The sequence below is a fragment of the Myotis brandtii genome, unplaced genomic scaffold (genome assembly GCF_000412655.1).
Source record: "Myotis brandtii unplaced genomic scaffold, ASM41265v1 scaffold639, whole genome shotgun sequence".
Lineage (NCBI taxonomy): Eukaryota > Metazoa > Chordata > Mammalia > Chiroptera > Vespertilionidae > Myotis > Myotis brandtii.
The window spans coordinates 728,605-746,695 of record NW_005370452.1 but is presented as its reverse complement, the minus strand read 5'-3'; the positions used below and the strand labels follow the sequence as shown (position 1 = coordinate 746,695).

General features: G+C 46.9%; 1 protein-coding gene across 1 annotated transcript in view; it reads left to right on the top strand.

The window, feature by feature from the left end:
- Positions 1–18,091, top strand: part of ADARB2 (adenosine deaminase, RNA-specific, B2 (non-functional)) — a 183,882-nt gene that overhangs the window by 31,560 nt on the left and 134,231 nt on the right. Inside the window, exons 3-4 of the mRNA XM_014528504.1 lie at positions 11,020–11,106; positions 17,574–18,088. Coding sequence (XP_014383990.1) covers positions 11,020–11,106; positions 17,574–18,088 — 602 coding nt within the window. The remainder of the gene's footprint in view (positions 1–11,019; positions 11,107–17,573; positions 18,089–18,091) is intronic.

Sequence of the window (18,091 nt, the reverse complement as noted above, 5' to 3'; positions counted from 1 at the left end):
CAGTGATGGTGAACCTATGACACGCGTGTCAGAGGTGACACGTGAACTCATTTTTTTGGTTGATTTTTCTTTGTTAAATGGCATTTAAATATATAAAATAAATATCAAAAATATAAGTCTTTGTTTTACTATGGTTGCAAAGATCAAAAAATATCTATATGTGACACGGCACCAGAGTTAAGTTAGGGTTTTTCAAAATGCTGACACGCCGAGCTCAAAAGGTTCGCCATCACTGTGCCAGGCAGAGTTGCAGACACTGGGGTCATGGCAGAAACAGTGAAAGTGGACAGAACACCCTGCACATGTAAAGTCTGTCAGGAGAGGTGGACAGTCAGGCAAGTCTGACACATTTCATTGAAAATGATGATACAGGCTGTGCAGAAAAGAGGGCACGAACAGGGAGTTCTAGTCTCTTCTAGACCAGGGGTGGGCAAACTTTTTGACTCAAGGGCCACAATGGGTTCTTAAACTGGACCGGAGGGCCAGAACAAAAGCATGGATGGAGTGTTTGTGTGAACTAATATAAATTCAAAGTAAACATCATTACATAAAAGGGTACGGTCTTTTTTTTTTTTTTTAGTTTTATTCATTTCAAACGGGCCAGATCCGGCCCGCGGGCCGTAGTTTGCCCACGGCTGTTCTAGACTGTGCTGGGTCCTGGGGCACAATAATTGCTCATGCATCTTTGTTGAATAAACAAATGATGGAATGAATGAATGACAGGCTGTTTCCACTCTGGGTCCCAGTAGCCAAAACTGACCAGGGAGCGTACTTGACATGATGGATATACACCAGCGTGGCACAGAGGCCAACCTGGATCGGGGGCCAGGAGTGAGGGGGGCTTCTCAACATTCTGGAGGACCTTGTGTTTGCCAACACGTGTGAAGCCACCACATATGAATATCATAGACCATCACACGCATGGAAACAACAGAGGGCTGTTAATCTTATGGTCAGCCTCAGGTCAGCCTCTGGGAAGATAATCTAGCAGCATTAGCTTGGCCTGAGATGGGCTGCATGAATAAACCAGTCTGTTAGGGAGCTTAACAATAATAAATGTTATTTTCACACTTTAGCCAGGAGTTCCATTCAAAAGGGAAATAATTCAGACTTGCCAGTTCAGATGCTAACACTTTGACCTGCTCTCTAAACAATGACTTATGTGCCGAGTGTTCTATTTTTGTTATAGGGCATCTAATTCACATAAGAGATGAGAAATTAGCAAATTTTATACGCTATTGAAGAACACATTAGTGCTGACAATGGGCCTAGACAAAGTCAGCGGGGGACAGGGTAACCTGCCGAAGGCTCTATAATATATTACTTCTAGTTGTCAAATGAGCTCAATTCAATACCTTAACCAATAAAAGCAATGTTAGAAAATAAAATAAAGGCAACACTACTAGTAGATCCAATGGCCCTCAGAAATGCTAGAGGACATAAACATCACTGCAAACCTCACAAGTTGAAGAGAATGATTATATCCTATGAGATGTGGGAGGTTAGTCATCATGATCACCAATCACTGCTCACTGAACCGAGTATGTGTCACATGTCAGGCACATACTGTATCACTTCCCCATCACATTTAATTCTCACGCAGCCCTGTGATGATGACGATGACAATGACGATGATGATGATGATGATGTGATGATGACGATGACAATGACGATGATGACGATGATGATGATATATAATAGATAAGAAATCATTACAGAACCCATATGAGCAGCTGTGGCAAGAGCAAGGTGAGGAAGTAGGAAATGGCAGGAGGAATACTCTGGAGACCCACTTCACTTATGGCAAGAGGGAAACAGGTGAGTCAAGAGGGAAACAGAATGACTCAAGGGTTTCAATTCAGCCCCCTGTGTGGATGGCATTAAACGGGTCAGAGAAACACTGGGCAGGTTAGTTCTTGACAGGAGATACCCATTCAGTTTTGAGCGAATGGACTCAGAAATGCCTCTAAAGCAGCGGTTCTCAACCTGTGGGTCGCGACCCCTTTGGGGGTCAAATGACCCTTTCACAGGGGTCACCTAAGACCATCGGAAAACACATATATAATTACATATTGTTTTTGTGATTAATCACTATGCTTTAATTATGTTCAATTTGTAACAATGAAATTGGGGGTCACCACAACATGAGGAACTGTATTAAAGGGTCGAGGCATTAGGAAGGTTGAGAACCACGGCTTCTTAAAGCAATCCAGTACAATGTCTTGGAGGAAGTGAGGAATTTGGATTTCAAATTGCAAGGGAGTTAGAGATTCAGGCATGCAGTTGCCTTCAGGCTACCCACTTCCAAATGAGACCTTTGTTAGTAAGTAGGATGGCCTTATGCTTCACCGTCCAAATTGGGGCACTCCTACTCATCATTACACCAGATTTACAGGGACAAACTGGGCTGGCCAGGGCACATTGGGCAGCCTGGCACAGAGTATCTGGATAAAGAAGAGCGGCAGCAAAGCTATGGAGATGCTGCTCACAACAGCCTCGCCCTCATTATGCCCAAACTCCTCACTCAAATGAGGACACGCACCCGTACAATCGAAAAAGACATTGTACACATTAAAGAAAACATACTTAAACATACCACCCACCCTGGCCACCATCCAGGACAGTGAATACCACTCTCTAGAGTGCACACCCAGTTCCAGGACTGAACTACTATGGCGTGAGGAGTGGGCGGGGGAGGGGGGAGGGGTTATGAAGAGGAGGCAACATCTATGGTTGACAGCTGGGTTCTTCTACTAGAATGTTGTGATAGCTTGTGTATAAAAAACCCTATCTCAGGAATATTGGTTCAGAAAAATAGAACCAATAGAATAAGAGAGAGAGGTTATAAGGAATTGACTCACTTGATTGTGGAAATTGAGAAGACCCACAATCTGCCATCTGCCATCTGCAAGCTGAGACCCAGGAAAGCATAGTAGAGACCCAGGTGCAATAATTGGAAGATCTGGAAACCAAGGGGAGACAATGGTGTGGATTCTAAGACTTTAGTCTGGGTCTGAAGACCCGAGAACCAGGAAGGCAAAGGAAGATGGACATCCCAGTCCAACAGCCAGGCTGAGTGAGAATCCTTCTTTCCTCCATCTTATATTCTATTCGGGCTCTCAACAATTAGATGAGGCCCACCCACATTGGCAAGGGCCATCTGCTTTACTCAGTTTAGCAATTTAAATGCTGCTCTCTTCCAGAAACACTCACACAGACACAACCAGAAATAATGTTAAATCAAATACCTGGGCATCCCATAGTCCCATCAAGCTGACACATAAAATTGACCATCACAAATACATGACAGTTCTCTAAGAACCTGGTGAGCTGGAGTGAGTGATCGGACACTCATACAGGAGTAATGATTTAGGGTTGAAGCTTCTAGCACAGGAAAGATAGGAAGTGTCCAAAAGAACTGGCCATGGCCAGAAGAAATGAATTAGGGCAATCTTTATAAAATAGAAATAGGATGTAAAATTGCAAAATAAGAGTATTTAGATTTAGTACATCTCCAAAGAAAAGGGAGCAGGGAGGCAAAAGGATGCTAAGCAAGGAGGCTGCAGGACTTATAAAGAACCAACGATATTGAAGAAGGGCTTTGGGAGAAAACATGTCTATAGGGACAAGAAATTCAAAACCAGTATAAGATTAGCACTTATTATGTGGAGAATTACATTTCTCATTATCTCTATGGTTCAATAATTATAGTCCTCAGAGGACCTATGTAGGTGTGTGGGGTTAAGTGTTTATTTTATGGGATTTTCCAGCTTTGAGCTGATTATCTAATACAGCGGTTCTCAACCTGGGGGTCGAATGACCCTTTCACAGGGGTCGCCTAAGACCATCGGAAAACACATATATAATTACATATTGTTTTTGTGATTAATCACTACGCTTTAATTATGTTCAATTTGTAACAATGAAACTGGGGGTCACCACAACATGAGGAACTGTATTAAAGGGTCGCAACATTAGGAAGGTTGAGAACCACTGAAATAGAACTCCTGACCAGAATCACAGCCCGAGCACGTCTTGGAGACTTTCTCATAGACTTGTTGGTCCTCAGAGCCAGGTGAGCAATGGAGGCTCTTCAACTTGGCACAAATTTCCTGTGATTTAATCCATCACTGGAGCCCTTGGCCACCTGCTCTCTCTGACCAGAGACTCCCTCAACTCCCACAAACGGTCTCGCAATAGGAACAACTACTCACAGGGTCAGAGACAGACACAGTCAGGTTGTTCTTTTAGTCTCAGACCATTCAGAGCTGACCTCAACCTTGTCCCCAGTGAGAAACAACAACTACCAACCGAAAAGGAGAAGGTCCCAGAGCTGTGGGGAATTCTGACAACAGATGCAGTGCTCCTCCCAAATTAGGGCAGGGGCCGTATCTAGGAAGTGAGTAACATGAGGGCGATTGTGTGCGCATTTCAGTGTGTGAGGGCTGGCGAGTGGAAAATGAGTTAAATAAAGCAAGAACACATCTATTTTCCCAATTTGAGAAATGCACTTCTAATTTTTGCCACGTTCTTAACTGCCCAGAAAATTCTAGAATTCAGTTACTATCAAAAACAAATTGCCACCCAGCCACACATTTGCATGTGGAGCATGAGGGGTCTGCTGAAGGAGTGACTCCAGTGAACCTCAACTCCATTGGTCACAGCAGAAGGAAAATCTTTTTAAAGAAGCTGTAGGCTTTTTTTTCTTTTTTGTCTGGTCTCGGAGTCTGGTGGCCTCAAATAGTGTCACTGCTGAACCCTGACCTTCTCACCTCACCACATTATCTGTTACTGGGGTGGACCTTCTGCTGCCCCAAGCAGAGAAGGCAGTGTACAACCATGCCCAGGCTAGATGGCCGATAGGTCTGAAACCACTAGCTGTCCAGCTTGACTTATTGTCCTGGCAGTAAAGCCACAGAACTTAAAGTAACCCTCAAACCTCAAAGTTCATGGAGGATGCTGAACCAACTCAGCAAATGTCATCCACTTCACCATGCATCCACTCCCCAGTGGAGCATTAAATGAAAAACACTTAGACTTTGCAAAGCCACTGAGTGCCTTGGCAGATAATGTGAAAGGCTATGAGTCTCTCTAAGTGAAGTCTGAACACATACCTTTAGATATATTTGTATTTAAATACACTTTCTTGCGAAGAGTCACCTTGCTCTGTCAATCATTTGACAGACCATCTGTGTGTGTGCCCGCCATTCACGTCAGGAGAGCACACAGTACAATCTGGTGTGAGCTTGTTTTTTCCCCTCACCTTCCAAAAATAAATCAAGTTTCGCTGGACTGTGGCATACACAGTCAAGCCAATGTGGCCTACGAGAGCTTGGTCAAAAACCTGCCCTGCGATGTGCCCCACGATGGTATGGGAATGTCTTAATGCTGTGACTTTGTGAGGAAGCAATCTAGGAGAACAACATGCCTTCGAAATTAAACTGTGACAAAAGTAGGGATTCCATAAGAGACCCCTAATTTTGCCAAACAACTCATTGAGAGCCATGCTTCTAATTCCTGTGAATTAGAAGTCATATTTTCTCATGTGGTTAGTAGATCTCAGAACTGCCAGGAGCTTAAGCAACCTTCATGTGGGGATTGCTTCCTACAGAATTGAGGAACTTTACAGAGAAATGTACAAGTTCTATGTTCCCTGACTTCCTTTGGATCTTTACAGAATAAAAAAGACCTCTCTCCAGGCAGCAAGGCAGCATGTGGGTCCTCACAGAGCAGACTTGCTGGTTCTTCCTGAAGTTTCATATTGGAGTAGAAATCTGGAACAATTAGTGTGTCTTTTCCATTTTGCTCCTTTTAACCACACTCTGTTCCTTCCCCCTTTTACTCTCCCTCAATGAACCTCAGGCAGAGCCCATGACTTTCTAATCATTTTCAATCTGTGAAATTCAGTCCAGTCCAGGTTGGAATGTACCATGTCACAACCAATTCAAAGCCCATCAGGGGAGAGGAAAATAGGAGGAAAGAATCTCCCATGTCACAACCAATTCAAAGCCCATCAGGGGAGAGGCCAAGTTGTTTAGTTGGCCAAGGTTGCAGTATGACCACCCGCAGGTTCTAACTGGCCATTATGTCCCCTCAGTAACAGTAGCATATGTCCAAGTGTTGGTTATCCTATGGGACAAGTGTGGGGTGATTCTGAGGACCCATGTCTGGGTTTCAGATTGATCTTGAATGAGATTCTCTCTCTTTCTCGCTCTCTTTTCTCTATCTCAATCTCTTCCCCACTCTGACCCCCACCCTCCCTCCAGCTCATTTCTCACAACCCAGAGTTTTATGTGCTTGTCCCCTGGGGTCCTCAATTTAGAATCAAGTCCTATATTACTGTCTCAAGGTTTTATGTCCAGGGTAATTGGGGAGCCACTCAGGCAGTGTCGTCAAGTTTCAGAAGCTTAACTAGGTCCTGGGGAACAACTCAGAGCCTTCTGCCTGGAGTGAACTCCCCTCCCTTAACTTGGTGGACCCGTACTTGTCCTATCGGTGGAAGTATACTTGTCTCTGGAGCCATATCATGTGGTTCAAAGATTGTCTCTGTGCTTAATCAATGGTAGACAATATTATTAGCTATTAGGTCTCAGCTAACCAGTCTCCTCCTGAAAGATGCCTCCCTGACATGAGGTCCCCATGGCCAGATTCTGACTCTCTGCATTGGTTCTTCTTAGTCTCAGACTTTGAATTATTTGCATTCAGTAAATATTTGTTGATTAAATATATTAGTCTGCTCTGGCTACCATGAAAAGTACCACAGGCTGGGAGGCTTAAAGACAGACATTTATTATCTCACATCCCGGAGGCTGGAAGTCTGAGACCAAGGTGTGGGCATGGCTGGTTCCTTCTAAGGCCTCTCTCCTTGGCGTGTAGCCCTTCTTCTCCCTGTGTCCTCACATGTTCATCTCTCTGTGCATGTCTGCATTTTGATCTCTGATTCTTATAAGGATACTAATCCCAAGATCTTAGGGTCCACCTTACGGACCTCATTTCAACTTAACCACCTCTTTAAAGACCCATCTTCAAATTCAGTTTTCATTCTGAGGTCCTGGAGCTCAGAGCTTCAACATGAATGCTGGAGGAGAACATACTTCAGCCTTTAACAAGGAGTGAGAAACATACTATGGGATGGCTGCCTGTTTGCTTAGATCCTTTCAAGACCAAATTCATGATTTTTATCTATCTGGAAACTGCCAGGAGAGATCCTTGCCTTCCTGTGAAAATCGAACCCTCTCATGCTATGAAGCTCAGGGCAGAGCCAGAATCTTTTTTCCACTGAACAACCCTTGTGTTGCTCATAGAATGGCAGCTTGAGAACAGTGTTTTGAAACGTGTTCCTGAAAATCTGTGAGAAACATTCTTTACCTTTACTCAGAAACATTGGTTCTTTCTTCTGCCTGCATGGACATTAATTATTTTCATATTCAAACTGACTTGCATTTCTGTTTGGGTAGAAGCTGCATTTGGTAACACACATACCTGAGTTTGATTAGACTGTACAGTTTTAAAAGAAAGTGGGTCAGCTTGAGGGAGGCCATCTGTCAGAGTGCATTTGGCAAAAAGAAAACAGATGAGGGGGTCTTATAAAAGAGGCTGAGGTTTGTAGCCCAAAGGTACCAACAGAGTTCTGTGGCTTCCAACTGACTCCTTCTTTTCGAGTTATGTAACTGTTCGAGACAGCTGAACTGCGCTAGGTGTGGGATGTGTGTGGCCTACGAACGCCAGACATGGGACAAAACCTTACTTTTGGTTGTTGAAATGAGGACAGAACCAAAATGCTCAATGTATATAATTTTCTCAAATAAACTATTCCAGAAATATTTAGTGCTTTTCAGGAGGCAGAGTATAAGACCAAATCCTTGGGCATTTTAGCAATTAGTGTGTTTTAGTTTTGGTTTTGTTTTAGTTCATATATCCATCCACCTACTGAAACTCATCTTGGCTGCTTCTGAGTTCTGGCAATTATGAATGAAGCTGCTGTAAACATCAGTGTGCAGGGTTTTGTGTGTGGACATAAGTTTTCAACTCCTTTGGGTAATCACAGATATGCTCTTAAATTACAGTTTTTGTTAAAATTTCTAACAAACATGCTATTTCACATGAATGGATATTCTGGATAACTGACGTGTGGTGTGTTCACACACCAGAGGAGTTGTTCAAATTTTCATCTTCCTTGGTAATAATTATTTGATCAATTGTTTATAAACAAAACAGTTTGTGAAAGCAATTGTTTTCACAACATAGGCTCCAAAAATTTGACCTTCTCACAATTTCTCAAGTTATCATTGTGGGTAAACTGAATCATCCCCCATCTCCCAGCCCCTGGAACTCACCATTCTATTTTCTGTCTCTATGAGTTTGATTACAGTAGGGACCTTATATGAGTGAGATCATACAGTATTTGCCTTTTTGTGTCTGGCTTATTTCATATAGCATAATGTCTTCAAGGTCCGTCCATGTTGTAACATATTACTGAATTTCCTTTCTCTTCAAGGCTGAATAATATTCCATTGTGTGTATTTACACCACATCTTGTTATCCATTTTTCCATTGATGGACACTTGGGCTGCTTCCACCTTTTGGTGAATATTGCTGCTATGAACATTAGGGTACAGATGTCTCTTGTAATCTCTGCTTTCAGTTCTTTGGGGTATATAGTCAGAAGTGGGACTGCTGGTTACATAGTGGCTGAACCATTTTACATTCCCATCAGAAGTGCACAAGGATTTCAACTTCACATCCTCTCCAACCCTTGTTATGCATTATCTTATTGATAATAGCCATCTTAATGGGTATGAGGTGGCATCTCATGGTAGTTTTGATTTGCATTTTCCCAATGACTATTGATGCTAAGCATCTTTTCATGTGCTTATTGGCCATTTGTATATCTTCTTTAGAGAAATGTCTGCTCAAGTCCTTTACTTTAAATCTAAATTTCAGATAAATAATACATTTTTGATAATATGTCCCAATATGAGAGATGTATATGCTTTAAAAAAAGCATATTGCTTATCTAAAACTCATTTTTAACTAGTTGTCTTGCATTTTTATTTGAGAAATCTGGCAACCCTAAAGAGCGAGAACTTTGATGGATCTAAAACAATCTTTAAACATCTCACATTTTGCTCAGGTGAGCTCCGAAATGGCTTAGTGTGTTTTTGTGGGTGTTGGGCTGGTAGCCTGCTTTATTAGAAAATTGTAATTTCATTTTGAGATGCTCCAGACTAAATCATTTGAGCTTCACACTCTTTGTGTAATATTATTGGGCTGCCTTAATGAAATTATAACTCAAGCAAGAGATTTCATTCCCTGGTAGTAAATTAGCTTGGGCCGTGCAGGCTCGGGGAGAGCCAGTCCTCCCTGGCTTATTCTTCTTGTTCAGGGAATGAAGAAGGAGCAGGCGTTTTGTATTTGAGTTATTTATTGTTCTCTTTGAGTGAACGTTATATTGTTACCCGTCCCTACTGGAAACAACAGCTGTTAACAGGCTTCAGAATGAATTTCAATGTGAACTCCCCTGGCCCCTGGGAAGCTTGGCTAAAGAGAAAACAGGCTCATAATGGAAAGAAAAAGAGCGGGATCCAGGCCTGGGTCTGGACGCCTCAGGCCAGCTGCATATAAAACCGCCAGTCACCGGGGTCCTGGGACATCCCATTCAGACGTGTGCTGAAATGGGAGTGCTGTCAACAGTCCTTTCTGACCACAGAGGCAGACAAAGGCAGCCTGAGGCAAATAGTGACCTTGCTCAACACCCTGCCCTCATATACCAGAGGAGACAGAAAGTGTCCCGCAGGACAAAGTAGCCACACCCCTGGCACTAGGGCCCTGGATAACCCAACCACAGGGGGAGCAGGAGTGACTCTCACAACAATGTAACACAACGGCTGAGCAGTGGTGGCGTTTCCAGGTCTCGTATTTTTAATAATGCGGTCAAGATGCCTATGGGATATAATGAATCATACAGACTTGGCGGGTAAGAGATCGCAAGAGGCAGGAATCTGAGAACAGCGGAGGACTCCTCCGCAAGGCCGTCGGTTCTGCTTATGGACAAGTGCTCCCACCTCCTGTGGTTAAATCTAGTCGGTGGAACCCCTAAAATCAGGAGCTTTCCTTTGGGCTCCCTTTATTAGTCATTTCTTTGTGTCTCCCAATTGTACATGCAACATGCAATTCCTCCATCTCTCAGCTGAAGAGAGAAATTGCTGAGACCGTGGAAGGAACATCTCTCATTGATCACGGGTGGTACTTCCCACTTGGGTCCATCTTCCCGCCGGCCGTACTCAGGGATGTCCAGTGCCCAGGTTGCCTAACCAGTCTTGCTCAGCTCACCCACCACCGGGGCTGCAGGCAGAGGGCATCCCCTGGGATTCCTTCCACTGCTGCAGTGACACGGTGCCCCTCCCAGGAAGACCTCCTCCGGGCGGGGAGCCCGCACTGCTTCCTCCTCCACCTGCCATCTCACCTCTCCCTTCCTCTTCCTCCCGTAATTCTACTTCCCAAATGCACACTAAGTATATTTTACAGCTTTGAGACCATTATTTTCATGCCTGTCAAGCCCACAAAGCAAGTTCACTAATGGTGGGAAATAGTGTTGGCTTTTTTTTGCACAGATGCTCTTTTCATTGTGGAATGTCTTTACTTGCTTTAGCCGCTCTCTGTGAAATGACCTCAGTCTAGCAGACCCTGCCCCACCCAGCATCCTCTAAGCTCCTGCAAGGCTGTTGCCCTGGAGACGATTACTTCGAGTTTTGAGGGACGTGGAACAAAAGGAGGGGAGATGCCAAAAATAAGAAAAGAAAAAAGATAGAAATCATAACGGTTAAAATTGAATGGAGAGGGGAATTTGATAAAATGCTGTCAGAAATCCAATAAAAGACTGAACCTGAATGAAGTGGCTGAAACCAAAACGACCTTTCAACCTCCCTTGTCCAAAACCTCCGTAATAAGAGCATATGAAAGCACTGAGTTTTTCTGAAACTCGATGTCAAAAGAGCATTTCTGTTCTTTTCTTCCCAGACAAAGTGAGCATGTTGTCAGCCTTCATCGCTCCCTTCAAGCACTTGAGCCCTGGGGCCACTAACACGGAGGATGACGACAATCTAAGTAAGCAACCCCGTCCCTGAAGAGTGGGGTCCCAGCCTGATGTCCCCAAAGACTGGGATCCTTGGGGTGATGTGGGGGAGGCAGAGGGGTACTATCTGAGTTTCCCAGAACAGGAAGTTTTCTTCCTGTCCCCACCTGGAGTCCTACCCTCACCTGGGGGGTAGGGAAATACTAGTTGTGTGATTGAGAACTCCAGGGGTTTTGTGTGTGTGTGTGTGTGTGTATATATATATATATATATATACTTTTTTTTTTAGTTATTCTTCCTCTCTTTCCTGTGTTTTTCCTTCAAAAAAAAGAAGAAGAAAGAAGAAAAACATAGTCTCTTTGAACACAGTTCGTACAATTATTTAACATGGGAAGAGCTGGCCGGGTGCCTGCTTGTTGAAACATCTCTGGCACGTGAAACTGGAGAGACACCCGCAGTGTGGTGCGGGGACCGAAACGCTGGCTTGGGGGAGGGGACCTCAGCAGTGTCCTTGCGCAGACTACTGAGGAGGCAGAGCCCAGGGACTGGAGTGGGAGAGTCTGGGTGTGACTGGCATGCATTGTACTCGCCTCTGGTGTGTAGCATATTGTCAGGCATTTAAACAAGGGGGTGAACATTCAAAGCCATATGAACACCTCTTACATTTCAACATTACCTAACAGAGGGGTCACCTTCTCAGCCAGAAAGAGGTGGGAGCGTGCTTGCTGTCCTGGGATGGGAATTACTGGCGGTCACTAGGATCATTGACCTGACCAAGCAGCAGCAGTGGGGGTGGGAGTTGCATGGGAATGTTGTCCATTTGCCATCAGCTCTTAAGAAGCACGACACATCTGCAAGAATAGCCCCTTCCCACAAACGTAACTATCAACAAGACTGAAAACTGAGGTGATTGCCCTGGGTTATCCCACTGAAGCAAAGTCGAAGAATCACTGGGTGTCAAACCAGAACAAACCCTAGAGATGCTCTAGTTTTAGTCCTTTGTTTTCTAGATAAGGAAGGAAAGGCGTGGAGGATGTGGCGAAAGTCACGTAGGAAAAAGAACACAGGTGTCCTGGCTATCCGTTCAGGGCTCCTTCCTCAGCGAACACCTAGGTCACAGTGGAACGTGAACAAACGATTGTTTCTGTCTCTCATGATTGGAAAACTCCTAGAATGTAGTCAACGTATTGCTAGCATAAGGAATAAAATCTTACTGTTTCCATGTCTTCCCACCGAGCTGCGGAAGCCCTGGCTGTTAGCCTCTCCACATGGAAGTAGCTCTCCCCTTCCAACGGCTCCCAGGCTAATGACTTGTGATGCCAGAATAGTTCTGAAAGCAGAAGCCCAGTGGGCACACCTCTGGTGCCATCTCCATGTCACTAGCCCTGTGCTCTATGGTCACTAGCCCTGCTATGAATATCACTGCTCAGACTCTCAGAGACTCGTTCCTAAGACAGGGACAGTGACATGGAATTGAGGTCAGAATCAAATAAGATAGCACATGAAGACGTTTTAGACAAGGACCTGGGACATATAAATGCTCTATCCAGGTTGGTCAGTACCAGTAATTAAGGCTATTTTTTCCTAATTCAGCTCACTGACTAGTAGGTAAAAACTTACAGATAAGAGTGAATTTTATTTATTACATGTTAAAATGCCTTTGAAATGCTTGGAAAGTCTTATTTTCTATCAGTGGATTAGTCATCCCCTTTGTAATATGTGCTGTTAATATACTTAGAAAACCCTATTTTCATACACTGTTCAAAGATACACCTCCAAATGAATGTGTTTGTCTTACTCAACATCTCTCGCTACTATTACCCATGCAGCCCCTCAACTTACTGCCCAAATGCCACTGGGTGGTGAAAGAGAAAGAGTGCACCTCCCCTAAAGGGTGTGTGTGTGTGTGTGTGTGTGTGTAAAGTATGTGCGGTGTGCATGGTGTATGTGTGATCTGTGTGTGGTGTGTGTTCTGTGTTTTGTGTGTATAATTTGTGCGTGGTATATAATAAATGTGATGTGTATGGTGTGTGTGCTCATATGTGTGATGTATGTGCAAAGTTTGTATAGTGTGTGTGGTATATATATTATGTGTGTCTGTGTGTGTTATATGTAATGTGGGTGCAAAGTGTGTGTGCATGTAGTGTGCATGATGTGTGTAATGTGTGTCTACATGTATGTTGTGTGTGTGTAAAGTGTATGTGGTGTGTGTGATGTGTGTGTAGTGTGGTGTGTATAATGGATGTTCACTGTGTGTGCATGTGTGTACACACACATATGCAGGGAGGAAAGGTAGGTGGTAGAGGCAAGTGTGTCCTTGCTTTGAAGTCTCTTGTTTCTATCTACAAACTAGGGAACGGGTGTGTCTGGGTTGGTTTAGGATGAAGTTCCACGATTGAGGACCATCTCCCTCCCGTGGCTCCGGCTCTCACCTCTGCTCCTTCCCTCGGGCTGAGCTCCAATGTCCAGGGCTGAGCAGGGGTCAGGGATCCATAGCCAGACAGAGACTCGGCCTGAGAGGGGCCAGTGCTTGGTGAGCCCACCTGGCAGCCAGCCATCAGCAGGCTGGGTTCTGGCTCACAGTCAGCCAGATAATGCCATATTTCAGCCCACGCCTACGCTGGGAACCCTGAAAGCTTTCTTCTTTGAACACTGAGGAGAGTGGTCACTGGCCCTGCCCCATCGCCTCTGCCCCTGACACTGACCAGAGGTGTCACCTGAGGAGGGTTGAGACGCGGATCTGGGCCACAGGCCTACACAGTCCATGCCCTTTGCATGGGTCTGAGGGAGGGCAGCCCCGCCACCCGAGATGCCAGCAGCTCAGCTCCCAGGCAGCAGGACAAGTCTTGGAAGGAGGCCGTGCTGTCCTGCTGCAGAGCCTGATCCGAGAGCATAGAAGGAGGCCGTGCTGTCCTGCTGCAGAGCCTGATCCGAGAGCATCGGTGACTGGCCAGTGTATGACCACACAGCCAGGACCTTGCAATCCATATTGTGAGTCACCAGGTCTGCCGGACCGGCCGCCACAGCCTCCCCGCTTTCTTACCCTGAAGCACAAAGACCTTCTTCCTGCACAAATGGAGAGAAGGCCCCCATTGCTCCTGTCGCTGCCTGGTCTGGGTAGGATGGGTGGAGCGGACGTTGCCCTCTGACCTGCAGACACAGTAGTGTCTATTAGTGAGGCAGTGTGAGGAAAAGTTCCCAACAACTCAACTACTGCAAACACCAGCTGCATATTGACCAGACGCTGGCCTGGGGACAGGGACGCGGAGGAGGCAGATGCTGGCACCTCACACGGGCGCCTGCATTCTGAGCGGGTGATAACACAGTGAGACGGCAGCCGGGACCTCGCCCCAGCAAATGCAGCCCAGTCATTGAACTTCGTTCTGAAAGATGTATTTCACCTGGAAAATAAATGTTTAACCACAGCCATGATATATAAAATTCCACCCTTTCTTTCCAGAATGCCCATTCGTCACTTATCAGATAGGTTATCAGAGAGAAAGAGAGAGACACATCCTCCTAATGTTCATTACAGTATAATTGTTATAATTGTTCTGTTATTATTTGTTATTGTTAATCTCTTACTCTGCCTCATTTGTAAATTAAACTTTGTCATAAGTAGGTATGTACAGGAAAGAACATGGTATATATAGGGTTTGTGCTGTCTGAGCTTTCAGGTAGCCACTGAGGGTCTTGGAATGTACCCCCCACCAATAAGGGGGAACGACACTATGTTCTGATGTGTCAGGGTTTTTCCTGAGCCTATTATACGTGTTCCTTCAGTTCAACCTCATAATAATCCTGTAAGTCAAGCGTTATTAAAACCCACATGTTCCATCTTAAGAAAATTGGAGTGTGGGTAGTCTGAGAGACTTGTTCAAGTTCACACCTACAGGAAGGATGGAGAGGGCTTTCCCTAGAGCCAGTGGAGTGGCCCCTCCCGCCCTGCCTGGTTCGGGCTCAGCACCCCAGCAGAAACCAGCATGTGGGCTGTGCTGGAGGGAGCTGGGCCCCCAATCTGCTCACTTGCAAAACCCAGTGGGTAACATCGCTCCAGAGATTGTAGCTAGTGTATCCAGGAGGAGGCCAGAGCTCTGCATTGTTATCAGTTATTAGATATTGATCAATTTGAAAGGATGCCACCCTCTGATCATCATGTCTAGGCCGTTGAAAACTAATAATGACCATCGTCATCGGATACTGAGTGCATGGGAGAGAAGAGCCCAGAAGCAATCTTGGTGAGGGGAGGGGAAGTTCCCCACCGGGAGGGCTGTTGCTCCAAGATAAACCTTTCTACTTGAAAAGGCAGCTGAGGTCATCTGATATGCCGGCCACCTTAATCACAGGCGCGGCTCCCTCCATCCCCACATCGTGAGAAATCAATAAGAAATCAGAGCACCCAGTAAGTTTCAGGCAATCTGTTGTGCAGCTTTTTGGCCGGGTTAATTTTTTTCCATCGTTATGTCCAATCTGGGAAGCTGTGTGGTTAATCCGACCCACTGTCCTGGGCCTGAGATACCCACAGGGCGGAGCTCCTGGCGGCGGGACCCAGGTGCGTAATGATGCAGAGAGGGACTGAGTGGGCGCTCGATACCTGTAGGTAATTATTCCTACAAAATAGTCTGTGAGCGATGCCATCCACCTCTAACTTATAAAAGGCTCGGGTTTACTCCTTTGGACAGAATTAGCTCTACAGACCTAACATCCTATAGACACAAACCACCAGGGGACATATAACAGAGCCGCCTCGCAACTTAGAGAACAGAGCCCAGACGCAGCCGACGGATCTGCAAACAGCCCTGACTCTCGCCACAGCCCTGACTCTCACCACCGCCTGGGGACTGCCGGGGCTGGTGGCCAAGGCGTCACCAAGAGCCCCCCCCCGAGCTGGGAGGACGCACAACCCGGGACCCAGAGAGGAGCCTTGCCCAGTGTGAGACACCGCCCGGAGGCACCCGTTGGTACTTTCCCATTATTCTCCACTGCGGAGCCATGAGGATGAGGGTCTCCCCAGCTCGGCCAGGCTGAGGGGAGAGTGCTCAGCGTCCATTTACAAGCTGCAGGCTGGCTGTAAAAATCACCCCAAGGTCCCACTTGCTTCACAAGAGAAAACTCATAGCCAACCTGCTGCCCAGCCACCCGGAGCCCCCGAGATCCTGGTTCCCACGGAGAAATCGAAGGGCTCAGAGGTGCGTCTGCCTGGGGTCTGGGCCCTGCGTGGAGTCCTGGCCCTGCCTCCTTACCTCACACATCCGCCCTCTCCAGTGGCAGGCTATGCACTCTCAGCACCTCATTCCCTCCCAGAGGCGGGCGTCCCTGTGAAATGGCGGAGGAATGTGGCACTGTCGGTGCCCATACATCCACCTTCAGAACAAGACATTCCCAGGGTGAAATGCTTCTCGGCCAGGTATCCACCTGGTCCGCCTCTCTGAGCCTCAGCTTCCCCTCCTAGAAAATGCTGCTGTGACACCCACCGCCACAGAGATGTGAGGAATAAGAAAGGTGCCGGAGCGGAGGTGCTCTGGGCTCGGTGACAGGGAACTGCACGGTGGGACCGTCATCCCGGAGCGTTTCATAGGACACTGGGTCAGCATTCCAAAAGCGTCTTCGCCAGGGACTCTGGTCCTGCGGTTCTGTGACGATCCAAGCTGAGGTTTTCTAAACAGAACAGTTTCCCTTGCCAAGAGTGATCCAAGGGAGCCGAGAGCCTGTCCAGAAAAGCTAAATCACTGCACACATCCACCACGTATAGTTTGCAAGGGATGACTTTGCTAAATTTAATGCCTTCCTCTTTTTTTTTTGCAAAAGATTAAAACATCACCGATACAAATGAAGCCTCCACCTGGGCCCCCATTAGTTCCCTCCTTGTCTCCCAGGAAGGTTAGCATCTAAGTTTCACCATTGTGACTGATCCCACAAACCACATGCAGTGCCTGTGTGGTTATAATTTATATTAACGGCATCGCACTCTGTGTATTACTTTTCAAGTTGCTTTTATCATGCAAATTATGCTTCTGAGTTTCCTCTATGATGAAGCAGGTAAACCTGGCTCATCAACCATGAGAGCTATCGAGGGTTCCATCCTATGATCGTGCCACAACTCAGTTACCAGTCTGCACACAGGGCAGCCCCGTGTGGCTCTCAGTGCTGCCGGCAGCGGCTAGAAAGGGCCACCTGTGACTCGGTTTGGGGGAGGCCTCAGGAGAGGGGGGCAGAGGGCCTACGACATCTCAGCCACACTCAGAGCAGCAGGTGGGCGCCCCTGTGAGCAGGTCAGGCTCACCACATCCACACGCCACATTCTCAGAAATGCAGGAACTGCTCAGGGCTGGTGTCCTCCCTCCTCCTGAGCAGTCGGCCCCACGTTCAGGGAAGCTTAGTAACTCCTGTCAGCCTCGAAAGGAAGTGGCTGGGCTCCTGTGCACAGCGCAGTCTGCAGAGGTGTCTGTCTCCAGGCGCGCTGAGACCCCTGGTCACTGCTGTCTGTTCTCACCTCCAGGTACCAGCAGCGCAGACGTGAAGGAGAACCGAAATGTGAGCAACCTGGAGGCACGGCCACTGCCCGCGGGCGACAGAGCCCGAGGCGGTGCGCCTGGCGTGAAGAGGAAAAGGCCCCTGGAGGAGGGCAACAGCGGCCACTTCTGCAAACTGCAGCTGATCTGGAAGACGCTCTCGTGGTCGATGACGCCCAAGAACGCGCTGGTGCAGCTGCACGAGCTGCGGCCCGGCCTGCAGTACCGGATGGTGTCCCAGACCGGCCCGGTGCACGCGCCCGTCTTCGCTGTGGCGGTGGAAGTGAATGGGCTCACGTTCGAGGGCACCGGGCCCACCAAGAAGAAGGCCAAGATGCGGGCAGCCGAGCTGGCCCTGCGCTCCTTCGTGCAGTTCCCCAACGCCTGCCAGGCCCACCTGGCCATGGGCAGCAGTCCCAGCCCCTGCACGGACTTCACCTCCGACCAGGCCGACTTCCCCGACACGCTCTTCAAACAGTTCGAGCCCTCGGCACCCAGTGCAGCC